Source organism: Grampus griseus (assembly GCF_964374135.1).
Source record: "Grampus griseus genome assembly, chromosome: 4".
NCBI classification, from domain to species: domain Eukaryota; kingdom Metazoa; phylum Chordata; class Mammalia; order Artiodactyla; family Delphinidae; genus Grampus; species Grampus griseus.
In genome coordinates, this window is record NC_138997.1 from 82209667 (window position 1) to 82235229 (window position 25563).

The window sequence follows — 25563 nt, forward strand, 5'->3', positions numbered from 1 at the left end:
AGAAAAAAAAAGGGCAGGAGCTAGGTACTATTTTACCAAGAGCCTAAAAGATCCCAAGGTTCTGGGTGTTTGAAAAAATTGTGGAACTAGGGGAATTTGAAACAGTCCAGGTAGAGGAAACCCAGCTACTAAGAGGCTGGTATTCAATTATTCGGAAACTGGAGTTCATTCCTGGAAGCACAGTCAATGGGCTCTCACGGCACCAAGGGTAGGGCTGTTCCCAGAGCAAGGAGGGCATTACCTGCTCTGCCCTTGGGCTGACACTGGATTCTGGCCAGGGCTTAGCCTGGTTATGTTGCCAGGCTCAGACAGGGACTAGGTGGAAAGTCAGGGGGGATTGCTCCATTCTAGGCTAAGGAACATGTTTAGTTGACATGCAAGTCATTGTTTTGTTTTAAATTCCAGATATGCAAAAGCTCTTAGAACATAGCTAAGACTGGCCACCTTGATCTTCAGATGTCATTACATATCTAAATCTTGAGAACCTCTGATAACCAGGCCCGGGGAACAGATGCCATGAGATAGGAGCTTATCACATGCTTACTGAATCAAAGAACAGGATCAGAAGGGACACAGAGAGCAAGGAAGAGAAAGAAGCCGAACCTTGCCTTCTCGTATCAGTGTCTGCTCCATTTGGCCTCTGTGATCAAGGCAGCTTCCTATAACTGACTCTTCACACATTAGAGAAATACAAATAACCCCAGAACTCTACTTTACCTTCAGAGCTTGGTTATTGTTTCAGTGATCTGCCTCATGACTGTTCGGATGGTCTACAGACCTGGGTGCTCAGCCTTAGAAGACTTTAACATGTCTCCTTCTTAAAATAGTGTTAACTGGAGGATTCAGTGTGAGAATAAGTGGCAAATATAGAACCTATTGTCTTTAAAAGCAGCAACCACTTTCCCCATCTTTCTCATTCAACTCTCAAGTGTTTCCAAAATAGCATGTTTACAACCACCTACAAGCCATGGTGAGAACTGCCATCAGTAATTCTCTCTCACAGTGACAGGAGGAAAATAAACACCCTATTCTTTAATGCTTTGAACCACCTCATGGAACACTGACTTCCTCTAAATTCACTGGGCAAACATCTATACTGCAATGGAAAACAACATGTACTAAATTACTAAAGGGAGTTTTTGTTTTGTTTCTAAGGTGAATTAGTGCTTGAGGAAAAACAAAACAAAACATTGATTTTTGTCTTTATCACTGGAAAATTTGTTCAGTGGTGGTTTGTGAAAATCTCACCTCTTCTGGACTGCCAAGGTCACTGAGACCCAAGTAATCGACCTGGGAGATACTTGCCTAATTATCAAATATTCAGCCAACAGTGTCTGACCATTTAACCGGCTGCACCTGGGACCCTCCTTCAACACGTGCTGCTTCCTAGTACTGGCGCCTCCCCTCAATCCCTACTCATCGCCAGCGCCCCAAAGGGGGCAAATCCTGGGACCCAAGGACATTTCAAAGAGACAGCGCCGGTCACCTTCCATTTCCGTTTTACTTAAAAACATTCACATGCTTAAAAATGGGGGAAGGAGGGGGTACTTAGAAATAAGGGGGAAATCTTTTGCAGTTTTCCCAGTTCAAGTTCTCAGGCACTATTGAAAGTTCATTAATAAGATATTTAAAAACAAGAGTGTTTCACACATCAAGTAGATGCCAAGCTTTGCAAACTGTCTTGGTCTTTAGTTTGGGGGAGTTTGTAAAAGTCCCCCCCACCTCACCCCATTCTGGATTTCGCCTCTTTCAGAGCCTTTGTTGAATGGCCTGACTTTCCCGAAGCAATCAAACTAAGAACTGCCTCACCTCCCCATACCCCACTTTTTTTTCTTTTCCCACGGCAAAGGAAATAAATAAAAATGCCCCGTGAGAGAAGTGGGGGGAACCTTGCCACAAAACCCGAGTTCCGCGGGAGTCAAGCGCCTGTGCTGCCCGCGGCGGGGCCCGGCGCGCGGGGCTGGAGACTGTCCCTACCTGGGGCCAGGCGGCGGCGGCGGCGGCGGCGGCGGGGTCGCGGCGCCCATGGCTTCGCCGGCCTCGGGCGGCCGCGCCGGGAAACTCCAGCGGCTCAGCGCCGCGGGGATCCGCCGCGCCCGCAACGGCCGCCCCGGCGCACTCATTGGGCCAGCGCGTCACGTGGCCCGGCCGGCGGGCGAGCCTCCCGGGTCCGCGTAACCCTTTACCTGAGCTGCCAGCGCCGCGCCTGGGCCTCCGGAGCGCCCCCGCCGACGCCCCCGAGCCCTGGTTGGCCTGCGGGGCGCACCCAAACAGAAAACCCCGGAGCTCGGCCTCTGATCACCGACACCCAGGCTGCATGCCAGCCTCTGCCCGCGCAGGGAAACTTTTTGGTGCCTATTTGGGCGTCGTGCTGCAGGGAGAAGGGAGCTTCCTAAGATTTGGGACGTAAGTGGGGGGAGATACATAAATGCACTCCCTGGCAAATCTGTCTCCCGTTCCCTCCGTGAACTTGTGGTTTTGTTCCCGCCCCCCCCCTCCGCCTCCCCCCCCCCCCCCCCCCCAGTGCTGGCATTAGCCGCCTACACCTGGTGTGTGCACTGTCGCCTGCCTTTATGGGATAGATGGTCTGGGAAAGAGCGCAGACGCTACTAGAATGAGAATTCCCGGGGAAGTTGCACAGCCTCGCCTGCACCCTTAAGCCCGCGGTGGGAGTTCAACGAAGTCATGCTCCCCCACCCCTCACCTTCCCTCTCTGTTCCTGGGGTGTTGGAACCTCGGCTGCCACACCCCGTCTACCCTCCTGAGCTCCACGCCCGTGCTTGTGGCAATCCATGCACTTAAGGTGGGTTGCTTTACTCTAAAATAGTACTTAAGGGTTGGAGATTGTTTTCACCTGTGCTCCAAAGTGCGTCAGTGTTGGGCTTGGCAGGAAAATGTGTTAAGCTACGGCGCCACCTGGCTTGCCCTCTTCTCCCTTTCCCCTTCATTCATTCAGGGAGAGTCAGGATAAAACAGGATGCTGGAGAAGCAACAGGGCAGAATACTGTTTAAAGATGGACACACTGCCCTTAGTTCTTAATGTGTCCACTCTAGTGATTCCAGCGCCATTTACACGACAACATTTGTCACGCTTTATGGGGGAAAACTCGTTTTTTGAATGCTTCCGCTTGTGTAGTAGCTGCATGCTTTAAAACGATAGATTTACAGGGGACGTTGTGTGCTGTTTTACATCACTGTCTGATAAAACTCTTTGTCACAGTAAAGGACCGTCTTGTCCAACTTCTAGCCCATGCTTTAGAAATGTCCACTGGTAAGTTTATCGGTTGGTTATTTTGACCAGTTGGTATTTATCTTGGGTTTTAAAGTGTGTTTCCCAGACTGGTAGAATCAGCATCATCTGCGAGAATTTAGTAAAAATGCAGATTCTTGGATTCCACCCCAGACATATGGATTTAAAGATAGTGGAATCAGGGAGGGTGAAGTTTGTTTGTTTGTTTGTTTGTTTTTCGGTACGCGGGCCTCTCACTGCTGTGGCCTCTCCCGTTGCGGAGCACGGTCTCCGGATGCGCAGGCCCAGCGGGCATGGCTCAAGGACCCAGCTGCTCCGCGGCATGTGGGATCCTCCCGGACCGGGGCACGAACCCGTGCCCCCTGCGTTGGCCGGCGGACTCCCAACCATTGTGCCACCAGGGAAGCCCCAGTAATCTGTGTTTGAACAAAATGATGCACCACCACCCTGAATCTGCTCATGCAGCTGGCTAAGTTACCCTCATCTACTAAAGGCTGGGATTCTATAAAGCCACAGGTGGTGGTGTTATTGGTAACCTCAAATTACCAGTTTTACATAATTTGTCATGTTGATACACTGAAACTGAACCCTTTGATGTGTCTGTACAAAGTGTAATCTGTATTTCATGCAGCTCACATGGAATGCCAAATGGAGCTCAGAGGGGACCCTCATAAAAAATAAGGAAGGGCTTCCCTGGTGGCGCAGTGGTTGAGAGTCCGCCTGCCGATGCAGGGGAAGCGGCTTCGTGCCCCGGGCCGGGAAGATCCCACATGCCGCAGAGCGGCTGGGCCCGTGAGCCATGGCCGCTGAGCCTGCGTGTCCGGAGCCTGTGCTCGGCAACGGGAGAGGCCACAACAGTGAGAGGCCGTGCGTCATGTGTGTGGGAATGAAACACCACGATTCACTTAGGTTTTTAGGTGTGTTTATGTTTTCATTGGCATATAAATTGTTCTCCGCTGATGAGTTATGGAAGCTAAGAAAGCTAATTTGTTTGAGTGGATTTGTCAGTATAGTTCTAAATTTGTCAATATAGTTCTAAAGAAAAGAAGAGACAAACTTTTAAAAAGGTTATGGTATTGGCTTACATTACAACCAAACGAGTGCCATATTAGGCATGTTAGACTTTTGAGAAAGAGATTACTGGTTGGGTTCTTTATCTTTAGCTCAGGTTTCTTCATTGAATGGATCGTGTATTACCAGTTGCCTGTGTGGATGTCTTAACCTTTAAACTCTCTGGGTCCACCTTTATTATTTCCCTCATTTTCATCTCCTAACCTATTCCTTTTACATTTGTAACTCTACTCTCCACTCAATTTCAGCTGGAACTGGAATTAGAGTTTTCATTCTCTTTCATCACCCACCTCTATCAGTGACATCCTGAAATCACTCTTCTTAGCAATTTTACTGCCACAGCCCTAAGATCAAGTTCTTATACTTTCTATCTCAGGTCTTTGCAATAGTCTCTTTACTGGTCTCCCAGCTTATGGTCTCTTTCATCTCTAATTCATCTGACATATTACTGCCCCAGTCATTTTAAAAAATACCATTTCAACTAGGCCATTCCCCTTCTCAAAAACTTTTTCATGATTCCCTATTGGCTACCGAATAAAGTTTAAAATCCCCACATAGCATTTGAAGTCATCTAAGTATACTTTGATGCTCCCTGTTTTTGCTCACGCAGCTTCCTCCACCTGAAATGTCTTTCTGACATTCTGACAGCTAAGTCCTACTTATCCTTCAAGCCACTGCTCTCTGTCACCTCCTCTTGCCATCCTTTTTGATTCCCAGTTAGAGTTAATTGCTCCTCTGCAGCGTATCCTCAGTACCTGGCTTTCACTTTTCACTTTTTTTTGTTTTGGCTAACAACTTTTTTTTAAATCACAGTCTGTCTTACATCCAATTTAGTTGCACCTCCCTTAGATTATAGGATCCTGGAGGGCAGGGGTTGTGCGTGACTAATTTTTAAATCATCCTAGGCATAGCATAATGACTTAGACATAGCAAGCACAGTGTTTGTTGTGTTCTTGACCCTAGGAAGGAAGATATTTAATTAAACAACAAACTCCATGTATATGAAATGCTTTTATGCAAATATTGATCCACTCCTCTACATTTTCTCTGAGAACCAAACTTCATGTACTACACATAGAACTTGTTTCCTGTTTTCCTATTAAGACTGAAGTCCTAGAAGGTATAAACTATTTATTAATCTTTGTATTCCTGGCAAATCGTATGCCGAAGTAAATATTTGTTGGATGAATACTGCAACTATTGCAGTTACGGTTATACCTGAAAATCCTGGGAGTTTGCAAAGACCTCCAGTGATCTTCAGAGCCTAGCCTGGCCTCTCATCTTTAAATTAGAAAATATCTTCCAGGTCATTAGCAGTAAGTTCCTGCTGGATACTCAATGCTTTATTTTTATGTGCTTTGAGAAGTTAACAACAAAAAAAAAATTGATGGTGTATTGAAATCCTGTTCAGCGATTCCCTCTGGACCTCTGTTTTTAGGTTTCTTCATCTGTACGTTTGGAGTATTAACAGTACATACCTGGCTGTTGTGAAGATTACATGGCTTAGCACATGCAAAGCTTGTGTACAGTAAGCACTCAGTAAGCATGAACAATTATTATTATTATTGCTATTATTACTGAAGACCTCTAACTACATCTGCCAAAGTTGGGGGAGAAAAACAAACGCCACACAAATCTAAGTAGTTTATCTTTTATTCATACAAACAATACCTACACAAGACTGTACATTTTTTGAAGACGGCAATAATTTTCTAGTGTAACAACTCTGTAATAAAATTTAACTAAATGTAACATTTATGAAAATATAGATCTCTGATTGGGTAGTTCTTCCCAACAATACAAAGTTTACATAAAAACATTCAATATGAGCTATCAGTTGCAAACAAGTTAGGAAAAATCATTCAAGTCACTTGTTAAACGCTGTTGGCTGTTACACAGAACATTCACACACTACATTTAATCCATCTAGACATTTATTTCTTACGAATGTGTAGTACGGAGGTCCAACTGATAATGACGGGAATGAGAATGTGTTGCCTCCGAAGAGCTAAAAAAAAAGCATTGACTCAGTCAACTCCACGTGGTCTGTGTGTGGGCTGAGCCTTCTCTGGGCTACCACCTCCCTGGCTGGTAGCTAGACCAGGAGGAGTATACTGAAAAAAAAGTCTTTCACTAGGGAGTGGGCGTCTATATTGGAATCACATCTCTGTATGCTTACCTGTCAAGCCGCCTTCCAAATTGACATACAGTTGGCTTGGATTCCCGGTGGGTTAAATCACTTTGTTTCTTGCGTTAGCGTTAACCGTTAAGATGTCACTCTCTTTTTTCTCCCATTTCTCCCTCACATCCCTATGAGAGCAATAGCAGGAGGTATCACTACCCTTATTCTGCAGTTTACAAAAACAATACATTTGGGCGGTTAAAAGATCTGTCTACGAATATTGGATGAGTTCATGGCAGAGCTGGACTGAAAGCAAGTCAGTTCCTTGTTCATTATTCTGCCTTCTCAAGTCACCACTGTCCCTTTCAAACCAAACCAAACCCCCACTACTGACGCCCTTTGGAAACGCATCCAAGGACATGCCATGAGGAGGATAGGGAAGGAAGAAAATCACTTTCCCCTCTTGAGATGTAATATTTTCTTTTAAATAGGAGGAGTAGTTTTTAAAAACATCGAATACCAATTTCACAGCTTCTGCTTTGAAACGGAGAAGACTATAAAAGGCTCTAGAGAGTCCTCAGGCAGAAAGGGTGACAGATAAAGAAGGATACATACAGTGTGTAGAAGTAAGAAAGTGAGTACAAACAGGGACAGTAAAGAGCCTTTGGACACCCTTAAGATTTACAGAATATTTTAGCACAAAGACAGGCATATTCAGTTTGTCCCAGAGTATTTGGTCAGCTATCTGCGTTTTACACAGGAAAGAGGAGGAATGAGAGTAAGGCAGATGTCATCAGTATTCCATAGATGGCATGTCGAGAAAGCTTTCCTTCTATTAAGATTTACTGCAGGGATTTAGGAAATAATTTATGCTTCGGTACAACTGACTTCCATAGCACAGCCTTTTGTTAGTACAATGATAGAAATGAACAGGTGTTTTGACCAAATTTGTAATGCCCTTTCTGTAACTCTTTTTTACACCCAGCACAAATAGACATTTCAAAATGACATGAAAAGATTGTGGTTTCTTAGTAAATGTGTTCTTTTGCAGCCCAGAAAATAGTTTAAAAATCATGTGTTCCATTATACAGAAACCCTTGCATGCAGTTGTCACAACTGTATTTTAATGAAGACCGACTCTGTGTGTTCAGTAGCCCTATGATAGCGGTAGGTAGCTCTTGCCCCAGTCAGTCTGTGGCCTCACACTTCACATCCTTTCTCCTGGGAAACTGGGAGTACATCTGGGCATTTTTGTTACATTATTTTGCACCTTTAGACCTTCCATCTGCAGACTGGATTGACACAGTTGTCAGGATCATAAAATGTAAGGAGAGATTAAGGCTGTGTTTAGTTATCCACACAATCACTTGAAGTCCAACAGCAATTTGTGTTTACAAATTTCAACCAGTTGCTGTAGAAGTAACTTCAGTCCAAATGGTCTCTATGTAGCTCTAGCCTCTCTCATCTGGACAATGGGATGAGTTAAGCTGCTTCTTCCCGTCCAGTTAATTTAAAAACTACCCTCTAACTTCCAGTTGATATAGCCATGTAAATACGATTTGTAGAAATTCTCTGTTAAGACTTCGTTCCTGGATACACTTTGTCAAGAAGACCAACCTCACAACCAATTTCACATTTCTGTACATTTCATGAGCATGGCAATAATTAGCATTGGGACTCCAGCATCTTTCCTGTCCTTTAAGAATGAGTGTTTATCATCTGGGATACAGAAGATACTTTTTTTTCTTTTACATATTATGTATTTCTGCTGAGCAGGAAAAACATTTTTTCAGTTGTCAGGGGCATAGCTGTGGCCCCTGGATTCCAGGGCGGAGCACACCCGGTCATAGCAAGAGTTGTGTTTCTTGGAGGGCGTTGCCTCGTTGGGCTCCATGGAGTCACTCACTGTGATGGGACTGTCTCTTGCAAAGACCTCAGTGGACTCTCTCCATAAGCAATCCACAGACATTTTAAAACAGTAACTATGACACTTTGGCCTGGATGTCTGTGTCGCATTATTGAAAATTTGTCTGCTATTTGAAGTGGCTATTTTAATTTTCAGTGCAGCGTCTACGCGGTCCACCACCGTGTATATCCCTATACTGCCGTCGTCAAAACCCACAATGATGTTCAGGTGCCGCTGGGAGAGGGCAAGAAAAGTTGGAGTTTTGTAAAGGGAGCAAGCACCGATATTTTTGCCATCGGCCAGTCTCATGACAATCAAACTGGATATCGCACCATTTTCGTCCTCTTCCTCCCCGTTTCGGAAACAAATGTATACCAGGTAGCGACCGTCTCGAGACAACCTGTGCCTCCAGATGACCCCAGAGGCGTGAACCACCCGTAATTTACCGCTGTGTAAATCCAGCACGTTGATATTTTCATCTCCCCTGGAAATAATGCCTAGCTTTCCATTGGGGGAAATTTCAAAATCCTCTAGATTTTTCAGGAAGTTGTTTGGAAGTTGCACACGGCGACAGATCACTTCATCTGTCAGGCTCCAGATATTCACCGTCTCGGCTGACGTGATAAACACAATGATGTCCGGACAATCGGGGATCAATTTAAAATTCACAATGGTGGTGCCGTCTTCGCAGCAGACCTTCTTGGTGATGCTTCCCGTCCAAAGACTGACTGCCAGCACCTTGCTTTTGGTCATGCCCACCACGAAGGTATTTGCAGAGGTTATGAAGGCATTCTGCAGAGTGGTCAGGATGTTGCATACCCTGTGGCCCGTGGCCAGTCTCCAAACCCTGGAGGCATTTTCCTCACAGAGAGAGACCACGAACTGGTCATTGTGGGTAATCAGCAGCTGAGATATTCTCTGCCCATTAATTCGGAAGAGGTTTTCACCGCTGCTGGTATGCCAGACGTATTGGCTGCTCTTGTCATCCGATGTCACCATGACGTCTCCAGAGGATGTCAACACACAGTGTTCAACTATTCCTTCATGCTTAAATACTGCTTCAAGGAACCCACTGCTGAAGTTCCACTTGTGAACACAATCAGAGCCATCGAGGGAGTAAATGATTTCCCCCCTAGCGGGTAACACCAGACTTTGGATGGGTTTTCCAGTCTTATCTATGTTGGACATAGCTGTGATTATATCTATGTCCCAGATAGAAAGAACACCACTGGTGGATAAAGATAGCAGCATGTTGTGATGACTGGATTTCACCAACTTGACTATGGTACCTGAGATTTCCTGTAAGCTCGCCATACACTGTCCCGTGTCCCGCCTCCAGAAAAACACGGCCGAAGTGTTTTCCATGGTCGCAATGATGCAGTCTCCATTCTTGGACAGCACAGCCGATATAAAGCGTTCGTTGTGCTTCGCTCTGAACTTTTCAGCCACCTTCCACATACCGGTATCTAAGAGCTCGATGCTGAGGGCTTTACAGATCAGAACTGCACTTTGGTCCTCTGAAAGCTCAACGCTGACCACCTCACTATCTTCTCTTCGGCAGTCAAAGTCATCGGTCAGCTGGGGGTTGGAGATGTCCTCAGTGTTCCAAACAGAAAGGCTTCCCTCACTGTCTACCATTACCATTTCCTGAGCCGTGTCCAAGATAAGAAGGAACTTCACAAACCCACCTGAAAATTCAGACGTCACCGTACATAACTTTTCTCCACTCCCTAAATGGAAGATGGTAGTGGTGTTCAGGTACTGTCCACAGAAGGCATACACGCCGTCCAGAGAGCACTGGACACAGGTCACTTCGTACCAGCAGTGGAACTGGTATAGGGGCCATCCGTAGAGCAGATCGATGACAGTGACGTCCTTGCTGGCTTCGAGCCAGGCCAGAGCATGTTTGACGGACAGTGTAAATCCATTGATGTAGGTGGAGCCGCTTCCATGCTTGGTCCCTTTGATTTCCACTTCAGACAGGAGGCAAGAATTTACATTGTCGTAAACCAACAAGGTGTTGTTTGTCGTTGCCACCACGAGATACTTTTCGTCACTGGTGAGTTTCATGCCCAGGATGACAGACTGGGCCGTCGTGATCTGCCTGAGTAGTTGACGCGTTTCCACATCCCACGTGCTGATGGAACCGTTTTCTAAAGCTGTGAGCACCGTACTGGGGTTACAGGTGGGCAGAATCTCGGTGACGTGCAGGTGACTAGATGACAAGGGAAGACGCTCCGGGCTATAGGTCACATCCATGGATGAGTGTAATGGCACGATGGAGCAGTATTTGGGCCCATCTTTGTCACATTCTAAAAGAAGGTGTCTGAGTTTGGGCAGGGAACTCACGACGGGCAGCAGTCTTTGCTGAAGCTCTGCGGAAAGGGAGCCGGGGAACGCAACGACCTTGGTTTTGATGCTGCGGAGGGTGCTCGCCAGGAACTTCAGCTCCTTCTCCTGCGAGCAGTTGTAAGCCAGCTCGATGTCCAAGAGCACCTTGTCAAACTGGCCAATTTTGATCATGGTGTAAAGCCAGCTGAAGTTCATGATGATGCCGTAGAGCAGGTCATCGGTTTTCCCACACCTCGTCAGGTGGTGCAGGAGCTCACACATTTTCCGATGGTTGACGAAAAAGATGTCAGGCTCCAGTGGGTTGCACTGAAAGACCCAGGGCTGGTCCGGGGCCTGCCTGTCGAAGGAAGCCTGCTCCGTGAAATGCTTTTCCTCCTCAAGCAGGCTTCTGCTCTCCAAGTCAAGACAGCCATTCAGGTAGGGGTCTTCAAGGCAGAAAGCTTTCCTTCTGCCCCCTGACCAGACCCCCAGGAAATAGTCTGCCAGGATGGTATGCATTTCATGCAGGTCACTGTTATCCTGCAGATATAGCTTCTGGGCTATGAGCTGCAGGTGTCTGTTGGCCCAGACCAGGAGGGTGATGTTCTTCACGTGTCTCTCGATTAAGTATCCACTGAGCCCCTCCTTGAGCCTCGCGATGTACAGATAAGGTACCCTCAGGGGATTGCTGGGCCTGATGCTCTCGTTGAGCTCATTCATCACACTGTTGTCAAGGGCCAGCACGTCTTCCAGCTCCATTTCACTCAAACCCATTTTGGCCATGGTGATGTAACCTAGAGCCCGGGAGACGAGTTTCTGCCCACACTTCCTCTCCAGGGAGCAGAAGAGCTGCTCTATGCTTTCGTGCACGGTGACACAGAGGGAGGATTCATCGACGTCTCTGTGAGATCGCCAGTTTCTCACCTCCCTAAAGGTCAGGTTCACAAACATGGGCAATGTGCACTTGGAGAAGGCGTTGTTCACGTAAATCTGCTGGCCCGACGTGACCTTCCTTTTGACCCGCAGCAGCTGGTGTTTGAGCACCTGGCTGCACATCTTCCTGTCCCGGGGAATCAGCTCGATGTAGTTGTCTTCTTCGTGGATAAGGCACCTTAGTTTCTGTAGGATCCCATGTTTGTTGGGCAGCGTGGAGAGGACAATCCGGACGAATCGGGGAAGGTGAACCGGGAGCCACCAGAGCTTCCTGGCCTCGTGGCTCTCTGAGAGCTGCTCCAGGGCATCGAATATGACCACGAGGGGTCTCTGCAATGAAGACTCATTCAAGAGGTTTATAAATAAGTCGCGGAGGTCATGGATCTTCTTAGGGTAGCTCTGAACCAGGCACCGGTAGTTCACGGCCAACTGTTCACAGACACTTAGAAGGAGAGTCCTAAGATCAGTACTCATGTCTGTGGTTCCTAGAAACCTCACGACTATGACTGGGTCAGATTCTGGTCCTGTGTCTTCATGTAGCCAGCCATAAGCCTAGAACATAAAGGTGGTGTTTAGAATAGAGAGATATATTCACATGGTCACATGCAACAACCCTTGCCCTCTGCAAAGATCAGCCTTCTGGTAACCCTGACCAGGCAGAAAGTACCTTAGAACCAGGAAGTGGAAAAGCCTGAGATGGTCAGAGAGCTGTCAGAAAGCTCATGCACTAAAGTCTGTAGGTGAGACCCTCAGGCTCCCTCTACTAAAGGTATTAAAATGGTGATCACAGTGTTCGTCAATCACAAGGCAGAATTTAGCTTGTATTCTAAAAGTTACAAAGCATTTCACAAACTGTAAACCCGAATATCTAGTATGCTTAGTTTCTCATCGCTGAATTTCCATTTCTTGGCATGGTTGTTGGCACATGGTCGGTGCTTGGTGAATATTTGTTTAATGAATAGATTAAGTAATGACCTTAAGTAATGACACATTATACTGAGTCAAATAATTTCCTTAATTGAGATCACATAAGGCTATATATGTGGCTGACCACATTTCCAGTTAATTAGAATGCAATAAAAATACTCAGCACTAAAATGATACTGAATATAATCTTGTATGATTCAGAGACACTTTACTGTGATGCTATAGGGTCATCATTATGATTATTTTTTATCATTACCATAAAAATCTATATAATGCTGGTTAAACGAGTTTTGCTGAATTTGTGCTTTATAACGGACAGTTTACTATATAACACAGGCAGTCATCAGGCCTCGTATTGTCTCTCTGTAGGGCACATGGGATTACAGTATCATGTAACAGAAGAGGAAACCAAGGCCAAAAATAGCTTGCTTGGAGTTAAATGATTACCAAGAGATGAAAATGGAGTAGAAGTCATATCTGACCTTCATTCTAGTGTGCTCTCTCTGCCACTCTCCCTTTTTAAATTGTATAGTTAAAGAGATAAAGTATATGAGGGGGGTGCTAGTTTTAATATTTTTCTGTCTGGAAAGGTAAAGACAAAAAGATATGATCAAAGTATAAAACACTCCAAAGTATATTTTTAGGGAGAAAATACTATTCAGTAATCCTTGGAATTCACCGAGGATACTTCTTAGAAAAGGACGTATTATTTAACACATTAAGAAGTAAGTTTATGAAACTTGTTTCCCCAATTGGTAGTTCAGGTTAACGTATGAGTAAGTTTAGAAAAGATTCATGGATGTCAGTTTCAGAATGAACTGTTAAGGAAAATAAGCAACTCGTTGTTGGTATTTGGCCCAAACCTTTGAAGCTAATTTGGAGGAAAGTAATGTTGCCATTTTACAGCTGTCCTTCGGTGGCAAATCAGAAACAGAAGGCAGTTTGTTTGCCCCTATGTGGATGGCTTATGGCGATTATATGCATCGTCCTCCCTCCTCCCAATCACGTGTTGTGGGATGTGTGATGTCTGTAAAGAATGGCCCTCTGATCATGAGCTCACGTCCAAGGAGAAGTCGATTGCACAGGAGGTAACCTGGAGATAAACACGGGAGGCCTGTCTGCATCCTTACAAGGAACATGAGCTCATGAGAGCACAGGTTGTTGTTGGTGGGGGTGGTAGGGGGTGGGGGGAGCAGATGTTCCCCAGGAGGGAGGAGAAGCAGGCAGAGTCCAGGCAGGGGACCTGGAAATAGGCAAGCCTCCTCAGCAGAGCTGGTGGCTGGACAACATATCCGCAACAGCGAGAGCTCAGAAACCTGACTAACTGTCACCACACTGGCCACGGGAACTGCGTATGTATACAGGCATATCAGCACACATCATGTAACTCCCATGCTAGACACACAGGGTCGCATCACATGCACATTGGCCCTCCAACCACCTTTACCCTTCCCTGCTCCACAAGGAAAAAGCCCCAGAATGAGGGTGAAATGGACACACCAATGTTTTCTCATTTGATTTCAGTTCCCCTTGTAGTGTTACTATCTTGCTTCCTTGGAATAATTCTAAAGTTTGAAGATGGATGTACAAAGTAGTGTTCAAAGACAGACAGTCACACACGTGCACATGCACACGTTTATTTTGATGCAACATGTCCCTAAAGTGTAAGCCTGCCATTTCATTGGGTGTTCAGTTAAAGAAAGAAAGCACATCCTAACACAAGAAGAAAAACCAGCAGCTGGGCTTGGCAGGTAGAGAGATTGCAAATGGGCCTTCCTCAGGACTTTTCAAGTATTGGGACTGGCCAAAAAGTTCGTTCAGGTTTTTCCATAAGTGTTACAGAAAAGCCCGAATGAACTTTTCGGCCAACCCAATAAGCTTGATACACCCGATTGTCTCCTGTGACCTTACTTTGGAACGTAATCCCCCCATAAGGGGCAACACAATTGTTCCAGTTCTCGTCCTCAAGATGATCTACCTGAAATTGTGTAGCACGTGATAAATCATGAGAATGTTCACAAAGTTAAAGAAAGATCTGTTCGTAAGAGACTGACCATGGGAAGAACAATACAAAGATTCTGAAGTAACACCAGGATAATATAAACCATCAGACTTTGATAGCAAGTGTAACAGGAGGTTAAAACTGGTACTAGTGTCAGCCAGTTTAGACAACAGATACCACATTCAGATAGAAGCTCCGGCCCATCTTGCAAGACTTGAAAGGGAGTTTTGAAAATTAGTTTTGCTACCTTTGATGGACTACCCACCTCCAGCCTGAAAAAGAGATTCAAGAGGCCAAGAAAAAAGTAGGAGATGAGGATGCCGTGGGCTGTATCTCTCACCACCCCACTCCCAAAGGGGAGGGCTGAGAGATGCCCACCCCTCACTTCTAGCCTAGGGAAAGGGGCTGCAATGGACCACTTTCAGGATGCCCCCTAGGGCTTGGGAGACATGGCCATCTGTATCTGATGACATCTGAGGAATATGGAGGTTGAGTGAATGAGGCTGGCTAGCTGCTCTGATGGAGGAGTGATAAGAGAGCTGCCGTATTGGAGCTGGAGTTTCTCAGGGCAAAACAATACCTGAGTGTTTCCCATGTATCATATGTGGGCCACTGGCAAGCGTGAGCTGACGAGGGTTTCTGTCGGTTCTGTTTTCCCAGGTCTAAGGGGGTTTGCTGGGTTGTGGAGAGGCTCTTGGCAGAAAGATACTAGAAATGTGTGTTGCTGGATGCCTAGGAGCTATGGAGGTGACCAGCTAGATAGAAAAGCAATGCAGTTCCCTGTGTCACCCTAGGGAACTGTAGGTGAGAGATGCTCAGTGAGGACAAGGAGGGGGATGGGGGAGGGAAAGGACCTTTGGGAAACCATGAAAAGACCTCAGAAGAAACGGAAGTGTTAAACACCTGCCAGGACCAGAGTGCCGAACCCAGGTCAGAACAGTACTGGTCATATAAGAATGTTCTGGCCACCTTACCTTTAGGGGATGTATCCCCTAAACCACAACCCTGCAGGGGTCAGAATGCAGCTGGGGTTAGGGACAGAGGGGAAGAAGTGCTGTGTGCTGAAAGAAAAGAGAAAATGGCCATGTCCCTATTTCCCACTGGAGGTGCCTTGTGTATGGTCGACCTCAGCTCAGGCAGGGAGATGTAGACTGAAGTTTTAATTATCATCTTTGACTGGACAGAGTAATTGCTGAACTAAGATGGAGTTAATATCCAGAAGTGATTGGAGTGCTCGTCATTGCTGAGAGTGATGAGAAGAGTTGTGAGATCTGCCCTAGTTTCTATCTAGGTGAGAACTAGCCCCATAACATGAGTTTGAACAGTAAGAGACAAAACAAAGCTATTCTAGAATAGGACCCCGTGAGTCTTATTCTTCAGTATAACTGTTATACCAGCAAAAGAGAAACACTGAAGTATCCGTTCCTAAAGGACCGATTATAATTTGCATGGTAAACACAGAAAATGGAAGTGAATTTGATCAGTTGATCTTTTCCCCAAAGTAAAATTTTTTACAAATATACACGTAAAAGAATAGGCTTTTACCTTCTTTGCTACTTCAGCTAGCAGAAGGGTCTTCCCAGTGCACGGTCCACCGTATATAACAAGAGGGTTGATGTGCCCAGTTTTGCTTGGAAGAATGTATTTATGCACGATGTTTAGAGATTCACATTTGTACTCGTAGAAGGAGGCATACGTTTTACATAGTGATGAATGCTGAAGGATTTCGTCGTAGAGTGTATCCGTTTCTGTGTCAAAATTCTGTTGTACCGTGGCCTGAATTATGTCAATCATGTCCTCATAAAATTGTTTACCGAGTCCTTCTATGTAATGGTTTTCTATTTCTTGGGAATAGCCTAGTTTCATGTCACAATGAGTAACAGATGTGTACACTCTCAGATTAGATGATGCAACAATGGTAGGAATAAACTCATCCCGGAGTTTTATCAGCTTCTCTTGGGCTTCTGGGTCCCGAATAATCCTTGGTTCTGCTCCAGTTATATCCATGTATTTTCCCATCTCCGGGATTTTCACGAAACGCTCAATGTTAGCAATTTTCCTAATATAGCAAACACATTTCTTCAGGAATGCTGGAGTTTGCTTCCCTAGAGCAAAGTCAAACTCATCCTCTATAGCTGAAAGAAAATACAGCAAGGAGTTTATTGTCTAGAACAAAGATGCAACACACCCACGCTCCGAGCACATAACTCTCAAGTCACTAGTGGTAGTTTATTTTGCTTATAGTGTGTAGCAGAGTCGTCTCTAGAATAATTTCTCAATTCCTTAATTTCCTATTTGTCTTTTCCTAAACAGCCTGGAGCCCAGAACAATGGGTTCTAAATAAAATGATTTAATTTCCTCCGCAACCTGAGGGAACATAAGCATAAGAAAGAAAGCATACCAAGCTTACGGTTGACACTTAAGTTCCTGTTTGGCTTCCCTCCCAGACTTCAGGAGTTCTAAGAGTGGAGAGCAGGCACGGACTGGGGCCAGGAGAGAATGAGGAAGAGGCCAAGTGATGTATCTAGTCTATTGCTTCCTTCTCAGTCTCTCCTTACAACGTGGTTTCACCATTTTGTTTGAGATGCATTGTACCCCAGACAGATACGTGGAAATAAAAATATAAAAACGGGTTCAAAATATAATTTTGTGCTGATTTTATTTATCCATTATCCATGTCACTGTTAAATACCGTTATATCCATCAGAGCAGGTACAGAAAAATGACTTAATTTGTAGCTTTATTTCTTGTGAGAGAAACCATGTTAGGGTTTACAATACATATGTTTACATAAAAGTAAATAAGCATTCTAAATCATTTGAGGCCCCATAAGAACATTGAAAATTGGATCAGTAGTAATAAAAATATCATTTACGCATGGTTTTAGGGAAGTCAAATAAAAAATAACTAAAATAATTAAACCAATGGAAATGAATTTTAAGGCAAACAGGCTTTTAAAATGGGCTGCCCTCCCTTCCTCCTCTGCCTTTCTGCTTTTCTTCATCCGGTTGGTCTTAATTGAGCATCTACTATGTTCCAGGTACGCTGCTAGTTTCTTAGGATACAATGGTAAGAGAAAATTGAGAATGTTAAAAAAAAAAAAAACCTTATGAAGCTTACAGTCCAGTGGAGGATGGCAGACATGAATCACAGAGTCCCACAAATGTATTATGATTATTTTTAGGCCCATGAAGGTGAATAACATGGTGCCATGAGAGCAAACACACCTGGAGGTCTAACCCACTTGGAGAAGTCAGGGGAGGCTCTCTTAAGGGGGTGACTACTGGGCTGGGATCTGGTGGAAACATGGGGGGAGGGATGGGTCTGGTCGTAACTGAGAACATCTCAATGTGCTGGCCAAAACGCCGACATCGAGCAAAACCTAGAACATAGATGTATTCTCTAGAGTAACTATTAAGGAAGGTGGGAATTTTATTTTAAAATGGTGCCTTTTAGCAGAACTTCTGTGATACTGTTTTTTTCCAGTAATGATAGCAATTGATAAAAATTTGTGACTTAAGTAAAAAAGACATGTGTATAGCCACCAGTGTTGAATGAGCTGTGCCATTCACATCAGTATGTTTTTTTTTGTTTGTTTGTTTGTTTTTTTTGCGGTACGCGGGCCTCTCACTGTTGTGGCTTCTCCCATTGCGGAGCACAGGCTCCGGACGCGCAGGCTCAGCGGCCATGGCTCACGGGCCCAGCTGCTCCGCGGCATGTGGGATCTTCCCGGACTGGGACACGAACGCATGTCCCTTGCATTGGCAGGCGGACTCTCAATCACTGCGCCACCAGGGAAGCCCTCACATCAGTATGTTTTACAAAGGGTTTTATTCAGGCAAGTTGGTTCAGGAGGCCAGTTAAAGGAGCTTTTGTAACATATATCTACTCTTCTTTTTATAGAAGATTAAGAACTTGTTATAATGTAGACAGGCGAAGATGTAAGAAATCTGGACATTATGAGCTCCCACAGAAAGCAGCCTTTGGCCCATCTCTTTTCCAACCATCTGGGTACAATGCTAGGGGCACACTAGGTTAGCCAGTGCTGTATACCGAGTAACATGAAGAGAAAGGAGGTGATCCACCTGCAGTATCTGTATGTAATGGATGATAATTAGAGATATGTACTGTCACCCCTGACTCCCAGAAAACAGACCAACTGTAACCTGACTTTGTTATCACCTCTATGGAAACAGAGTGCCAATCAGGCGTGTTGATCATAAATGCAACATGAAAAGAGTTACAGACAAATCAAGCTGGTAGAGCCCATCCAAGCTTGACTCAGGGGGATAAAAAGAGGCTGTATGCAAGAATGTCTGTTTGATAAATATCCCTGAATAAATGAGCCATGTGAGACAAAATCAACTCTGTAGAGTTATTTTTAGAAGCAAAGTGCATCCTCAACATTTTGGGGGACTTTTATTAATAACAATTTCTGATATTTATTTGTCAATGAATATTATAAGCTTCCCCCTTACTAGAATAATGTATTTGTTTTCTGTCTTTGCGTTTTCCTTAATATCCTAAAGTTTAACCATCACAGAACCTGATGAAGGTAAAACTAGGGGGAGATTCCCAGCCCTGGCAGCTATCATTCATGAGACATTCAGCTCTCTACTATTCCCAAGACCACTCAGTTGTGGCATTCACAGTAGGGCACTGTTTTGGAGTCTAATTTACTTCTCTTCCTCTCCTGTTATTTAAAAAGATAAAACTGGAAGTGTTGTGAAAAAATACATTCAAATATAAATAGTACACATTTCCAGGTTCTATCTGGTCTGCTTAAAAATATTAAAGTACTATTGTAGCATAAACCCTGACATTTTGGGGGGGTTTTGTTTGTTTGTTTGTAATATGTGTCTGACTTGAGCTTTGATTGCTGATGCATCCACTTCAATGATGGCTATCTTGAACAAACTCATCAACAACCACACATACAGAGCCAGGCCACCTCCACTCACTGAGGTTCCTTTGTTTTAGAGATCTTGGTTGATTTCAGTAATCACTGAAATTTTGGGCCACTTGTTTTTTTTTCTCTTCCTGTGCTTTAAATTCCCGCTCTTATGTTTTAAATTCACCAATAAAGAGTGAGCCCAGGTAAAAGCAAAACCCGATGTCCGCTCGCTCGCGCTCTCTCTCTCTCTCCCTCCCGCCCTCCCTCCCTCCCTCCCCCCCCCTCTCTCTCTGTGACCTTGCTGTGTGGCCCCAGGTGTGCTGTGTAATTGCCAGCTCCTGTGAGTAATAAGGCTTTATTTTTTCAAACTTTCCTGATGGTGATTGCCGAAGGGTATCTTGCAATCATAGTAAGAAGCACAAGGGTTGGTCCAACCACAACATTGGTTATTGATAGGCTGGAGAGACAGGCACAAAACAAATATACTCTATTCATTTCAAAGAGGTGGCCCTTCTTCAGCAATTTTCATTGTGCAGACATTGTCTTAAAATGAGTTTGGAATGTAAAGTAAATAAAAATTTCATGATCATGCATATCTTTAAGATGTAACCCCAAGTAGAAAATAGTCCTCGTGTAGTAGTTCGTACTACATAGTATGAGATTATTAATCTTCATGTGGCTATCCATGTGGACCATGTTCTTTAGTGTGGAGAAAATTAAGAGAAAGTGTTTGCCGATGAATATTTGAACACTTGAGCTGTCTGACTCTAAGCGAGAGGATACCCTCCCCTAACTGGTGTCTCTTACATCAGGAATAGGAAAGTTTTTGCTCTTGGTGTTTTTTTCCTAATACAGCATATTTTTAAAAACTGGGTAGTTCTGCCCTTGATAAAGATGAAGAACCAGGGCTTCTAAATGGGTCAAACAGATCCCAAAGGAATAAGGATATATGTTAACCTGTATATTCTAAAGATAGTACTTATTCCTGCCAATTTTAGTACTTTTAGGGAGAACTAAAATAAGACCTAATTTTTTGACAGCGTCAGGAGAATGAATTTGTCAAAATTATATATAATTCCTCTGAGCTTGAAGTACATGTATATCCAAGGAGAATGATATCAAGCGCTTCTTCGGTTTTCACAAACGTTTTGCTACACCATTCACAAAACCAGTCTGAAAATGCAACTATTGTTGCTTTTTCTTCAATAATTCTTTACTATCAACTCTCAAAATAAATGCTACTTAACTGATTACTTTTACCCAGGCGTGTTTGTCCCCTGGAAACTGTGACTGACATATTTCTTCAGATATGTGGTTTCCTGGGCAATTCCTCAAAATAAAGCCTCTTTTCCACGGCTGAGAAAGGCCCACAAGTGAGTCTCTGCTCGGTAGCTGGGGAGACTTTTATTTTAAGGTTAAATTAGATCCTGCCACTCCCTTACTTCCCAACCTCCGATGGCTTCCCATCTTACCCAGTGATGGAAGAAATTGTCACAGGTATGGGAAGTCATTCTGGCTTACACATGGTTTGGATTGACGTTTATGCTAACTACAACAGCCTGTCTTCTGGCCTGTCAAACATGCATTGTACATCTGATTTAACCACTAAAATCTGATTTAACCATTTAAAAATCAAAACGGAATAACTGTGGTTGAGGCATTCAAAATGGAGCCGGGTGGCCATTGGGATGTGCTTTCAGACATGTTCCTGTATCACTGAGAACTTGAATTCTCTGAGCTGTATCAGACTCAAGGATACAAGGATATTGTCGTTCTTAAAACAATATCTGCTAGCATCTGCCTAGGTCTCAAGGTCTCCCCTTGTACCTGTTCGACCACTTCAGACCCCAACCAATCCTTATTTGACAAGCATCCTGACTTCTTGCCAGCTCCAATGATGATTCTTGATAAATGACTCATGGGACGACTAACTGTAACTTTGTGATTTTTGCCTATATGAACCTCCCCCATTTTGCAGTCAGGTGGAACACAGTTTAAGTACTTCTTAAATCTGTGTCTCTTGGGCTATAGTCCTCAGGCTCAAATAAAATTCTTTTCTATTCCTATTAGAGACTGTTTATTGATTATTTCTGTTGACAGCAGAATGAAACACAAGGTCCTTATTATGGCCTGTGCCCACCTTCTGATCTCATCTCTCCTCCTCCAAGCCTGGCTACCTTTACCTTCTTCCTGCTCCTAGAATTTGCTAAGCACATTCCTGTCTCAGGGACATTGAACCTGGTAATCCCTCTGCCTGGAATTCTCTATTTTAGATATGGCATTGCCGGCTCTGATTCGTTCTGTCATTTGGCTCGAAAGTCATTTCCTTACCGCCTGCGCCATCTAAATCTGGACCCCCCGCAGCCTTCATCAGTCCCTATTATCCTGTTACTGTGTTTTGTTTTATTCGGAGCACTTATCCTTTCTGAAATGATATTGTTCATTTATCTGATTGCCTATCACTTATCCCCGCTGCCCCCACTAAAAAAGTAAGTTCCAGGAGAGCAGAGACCTTGCCTGCTTTGTCATTGTTGTAGTCCCAGTGCCTGGCATATGGTATGCACTCAATAAGTGTTTGCTGAGTGAATGAATGAGCAGCTCAACTGAGAAACAGTGGCAGAGTCTGGTCTATTATATCCAGCCTCCTCTGTGTTCTTTTAAAGTCACATTTTTGGAGAATTCCTCAAGGTAAGTAAAGGCTTATCTTTGAATAAAAAGAATACCTGCCTCCCCAGGAGGTGGAAACATGTAGAAAAATTAAATTTCATCGGGCAGTAAATACAACTAAATTTGCAGAACCATAAAAGGGAAGCGGCGAATGTATCTATTATTTATCTATTCCTCAGTTTACTGAAGATGCATAAAAATTACCTGAGAACAGGTACCTCTTGGCTTGGCTGTGTTTCATTTTCCTCTTTTCATATAACAGTTTTACAGCAACCTTAAATACCTTCTTGATCTCATCTGATATCTCTTGCCAGGTCTTCTCATTCTCAGCATTGGCAGGGGGCTGCACCTATGGAATTGTAAAAGTGAGATATTGGTCTTAAAATCATCATAGAAGACCCAGTCTTTAAGAGCAAGAGAACTATTGTTATTTGAAAGTCTACTCTTTGCCTTATCATAGTAGGTGCCTAACAGTGAGTATCTCATTTCCTCTCCCCAGTACCCTGAAAGTGATGTGAACTTGCCCAGGTGACACAACGGTGTGAATCCAAACAGGATTTGTTTGTCGGGATTTCTTAATATACCATGTATTTGCTGCTTGAGTTTTGATACACATGTCATAACAAAATCATATCTTCACTACCCTCTAAAGAGGAGAGACAGTTAAAGGGAAGGTACTCATGTTACTATTTAATTGTCTTTAGTTGTTTCTTCCTCATTTATTTATTTATTTATTATTTTTTTTTTGCTGTACGTGGGCCTCTCACTGTTGTGGCCTCTCCCGTTGCAGAGCACAGGCTCCGGACGCACAGGCTCAGCGGCCATGGCTCACGGGCCCAGCCGCTCTGTGGCATGTGGGATCTTCCCGGACCGGGGCACGAACCCGTGTCTCCTGCATCGGCAGGCGGACTCTCAACCACTGCGCCACCGGGGAAGCCCTCTTCCTCATTTATTTTTATGATCCTTTAGGAAATAAAATAGGAGTACCTACCAAGAAAGTAACATTTATAGAGTCTTGCTGATAATCTTATTCAAGCATTCATTTACTTAACAACAGTTTATGCAGAAATATCATGTGGGGTTTAGAGAATAATTGAAGTTTCCCTAGACGATCATGGAATCAAATGAAGAAGGAACAACTAAAGCCAATTAAATAGTAGTATATGTGTAAGTTTTACAACTTTGTAAAACTGATTTCTTGAGGTATCATGTTTCTTGATATCTGCTTTACCAGCTACTACCTTTACTTCTGGCATATTTACCTAAGAGAATGGTTTGGGGTTTACCCCAATATTCATCTCCATAGTCTTGCAGACAATTACTTTGAAAAATGCATGTGAAGAAGAAGAAGAAAAATTGAGGAATCTGACATGATTTCATTTTGCATGGAGAGCATGCTTTATGCTAAATGTCAGAATGACAAAGACGCAGGGTTCTTTTTTTTTTTTTAACTTTTTATTTTATATTGGAGTATGGACACAGGGTCCTTAAATGAAGAGCTGTTGCTAACCCACGGCTCTTCTCCTCTCAGAGCTGCCTGGGTGCTGAATGTATCAAGGATGTTCTCTTTGGAAGAGGGATAGATAGCTATGCCTTCTTTTAATCTCTAAAATGTCTGTGCAATGAATAGTCCCACCCATTTTCTCTACCTCCTTCATTCAGTTTCGGGGGACACATGATTGATACATTTGGAAACCAAGTTGGAGAAGAGACAATGCTAATGTTTCCATCATATTCATGCATGACTCAACCTCACTGCAAGATTCTACATAAGGCACAAGACTATAAATTAACAATGTATGAAATGTTAAAGGAACATACTGAATTAAAAAACTAGAGACTATAAAAAACAGCTAGGCAGATTTTTAAAAGACCCCCCCCCAAAAAAAATCGTTCACAAATTAAAAATATAACTCTTGAACTTGAAAACTCAAGCATGAACAGAGTGGACACAGCTGAAGAAGAAAATTGATGAACTGGATGAAAGATCTAAAATAATTTTCTGGACAGCAGCACAGAAAGATAAGGAAATTGACAACATAAAAGACAATTAAGAGACATGGAGGATACAGGTACAAATTACTATATATAGAATGGATAAACAACAAGGTCCTACTGTAAAGCACAGGGAACTATATTCAATATCTTGTGATGAACCATAATGGAAAAGAAAATGAAAAAGAATGTATGTATATGTATAACTGAATCACACTACTGTCCAGCAGAAATTAACACATTGTAAATCAACTATACTTCAATAAAATTAAAAAAAATAAAAAGCAAAAGTTAAACAAATTTAAAAAAGAGATGTGGAGAATAGACTGAGGCAATCTATTGTACATCTAATTAAAGACCACAAAGGAAAGAACAAAAGGAATAGAGGAGGGACATTATTTGATGAGATGATGGCTGAGAAATTTCCAAAACTGACAGAATGCATGAATTCACAAATGTAGGAAGCACAACATACACCAGTCAGAATATATATAGACACGTTATAGCGAAATGAGAAAAATACAAATATTTTCAGATAAACAGAATTTATCACTAATAGACCTCTATTAATGGAACTTCTAAGAGATATACTTCATGAAGAAGGAAAAGACCCCAGCAGGAAAGTCTGAGATGCCAAAAAAGAAAGGTGGATTAAAAATTAGAAGATTTCTTAGCTTTGGATTTAGTTGTTAAAAGGAAATTTAGGGTCCAGGGCAGAATAATTTTCTGTCTACTGTGCCTTTTCTGTGGCGAAAACTACCCCTGGGTGACATAAACTGTTTAAAGTCATGGAGAGAGACATACTTCGGAGAGAAAGATAGCTTACTGCATTTTTATTGCTTTTCAGCATTTCCGATTTGGGTCTGAGGTAATAAGCTGCTGGCACCGCGTTCTCGTCCCGACAGTACCACTCTTCCAGTAACTTGGTCTCCAGCTTCGCCTCTATGGCAGCATCCAAAATCATTTCAAACTCTGACGCTTCAACTTCTCCAGGGATTCGGATGTTCCCATATTTTTCACCTAACAGTCCCTGTGTATCACCGAGAAAGTTCAGTTTAGTGTATCACCAAGAAAGTCCATTTCAGTATTCATATCATATGGCCACTCAATAAATATTAATAAATAGATAAGAAGATACTTTGTTCTATCCATTGTCTCTTGTAATCACACTGGATATGTTTTCACATGGATTATTTCATAAGTAAAATTAGTCCATTTATATCGTAGTATAATAAATTCACATACTGAGATTGCATATCATATTAGACAAATCAAAAATACAGAATTTTGTAGCAAAGAAAATTTCCCAAAGTTTACGTAACCTAACAAAGGTTGTCTATTTTGAAATTTTGTTTGTTTGTTTGTAACAAAGAAAAATGACATGCTGGACTCTATGAAATATCAAACATGTAAACTCACAAACAAAAAAAAATTGCCTTGTATAGAGTTTATAGTCTGATTCTAA

At 43.4% G+C, this 25563-nt stretch overlaps 2 protein-coding genes across 4 annotated transcripts in view; both read right to left on the bottom strand.

The window, feature by feature from the left end:
* PGCKA1 (PDCD10 and GCKIII kinases associated 1) overlaps positions 1-2047 on the bottom strand; it is an 82655-nt gene extending 80608 nt beyond the window's left edge. For 2 of the 3 annotated variants that reach the window (XM_082653940.1, XM_082653941.1), the window contains exon 1: positions 1978-2045. The gene's annotated coding sequence lies outside the window, so the exon portion shown is untranslated. Of the gene's footprint in view, positions 1-1977 lie in introns of all 3 variants that reach the window. The other variant, XM_082653939.1, reaches the window with a different exon arrangement.
* Positions 2048-8232: 6185 nt separating this feature from the next.
* The window catches only part of NWD2 (NACHT and WD repeat domain containing 2), a gene marked incomplete at both ends in the record, with an annotated part of 186828 nt that continues 169497 nt past the window's right edge, over positions 8233-25563 (bottom strand). Inside the window, 4 exons of the mRNA XM_082653949.1 lie at positions 8233-12165; positions 16088-16677; positions 22308-22452; positions 24925-25128. Of these exons, the coding sequence (XP_082510075.1) occupies positions 8233-12165; positions 16088-16677; positions 22308-22452; positions 24925-25128 (4872 nt within the window). The remainder of the gene's footprint in view (positions 12166-16087; positions 16678-22307; positions 22453-24924; positions 25129-25563) is intronic.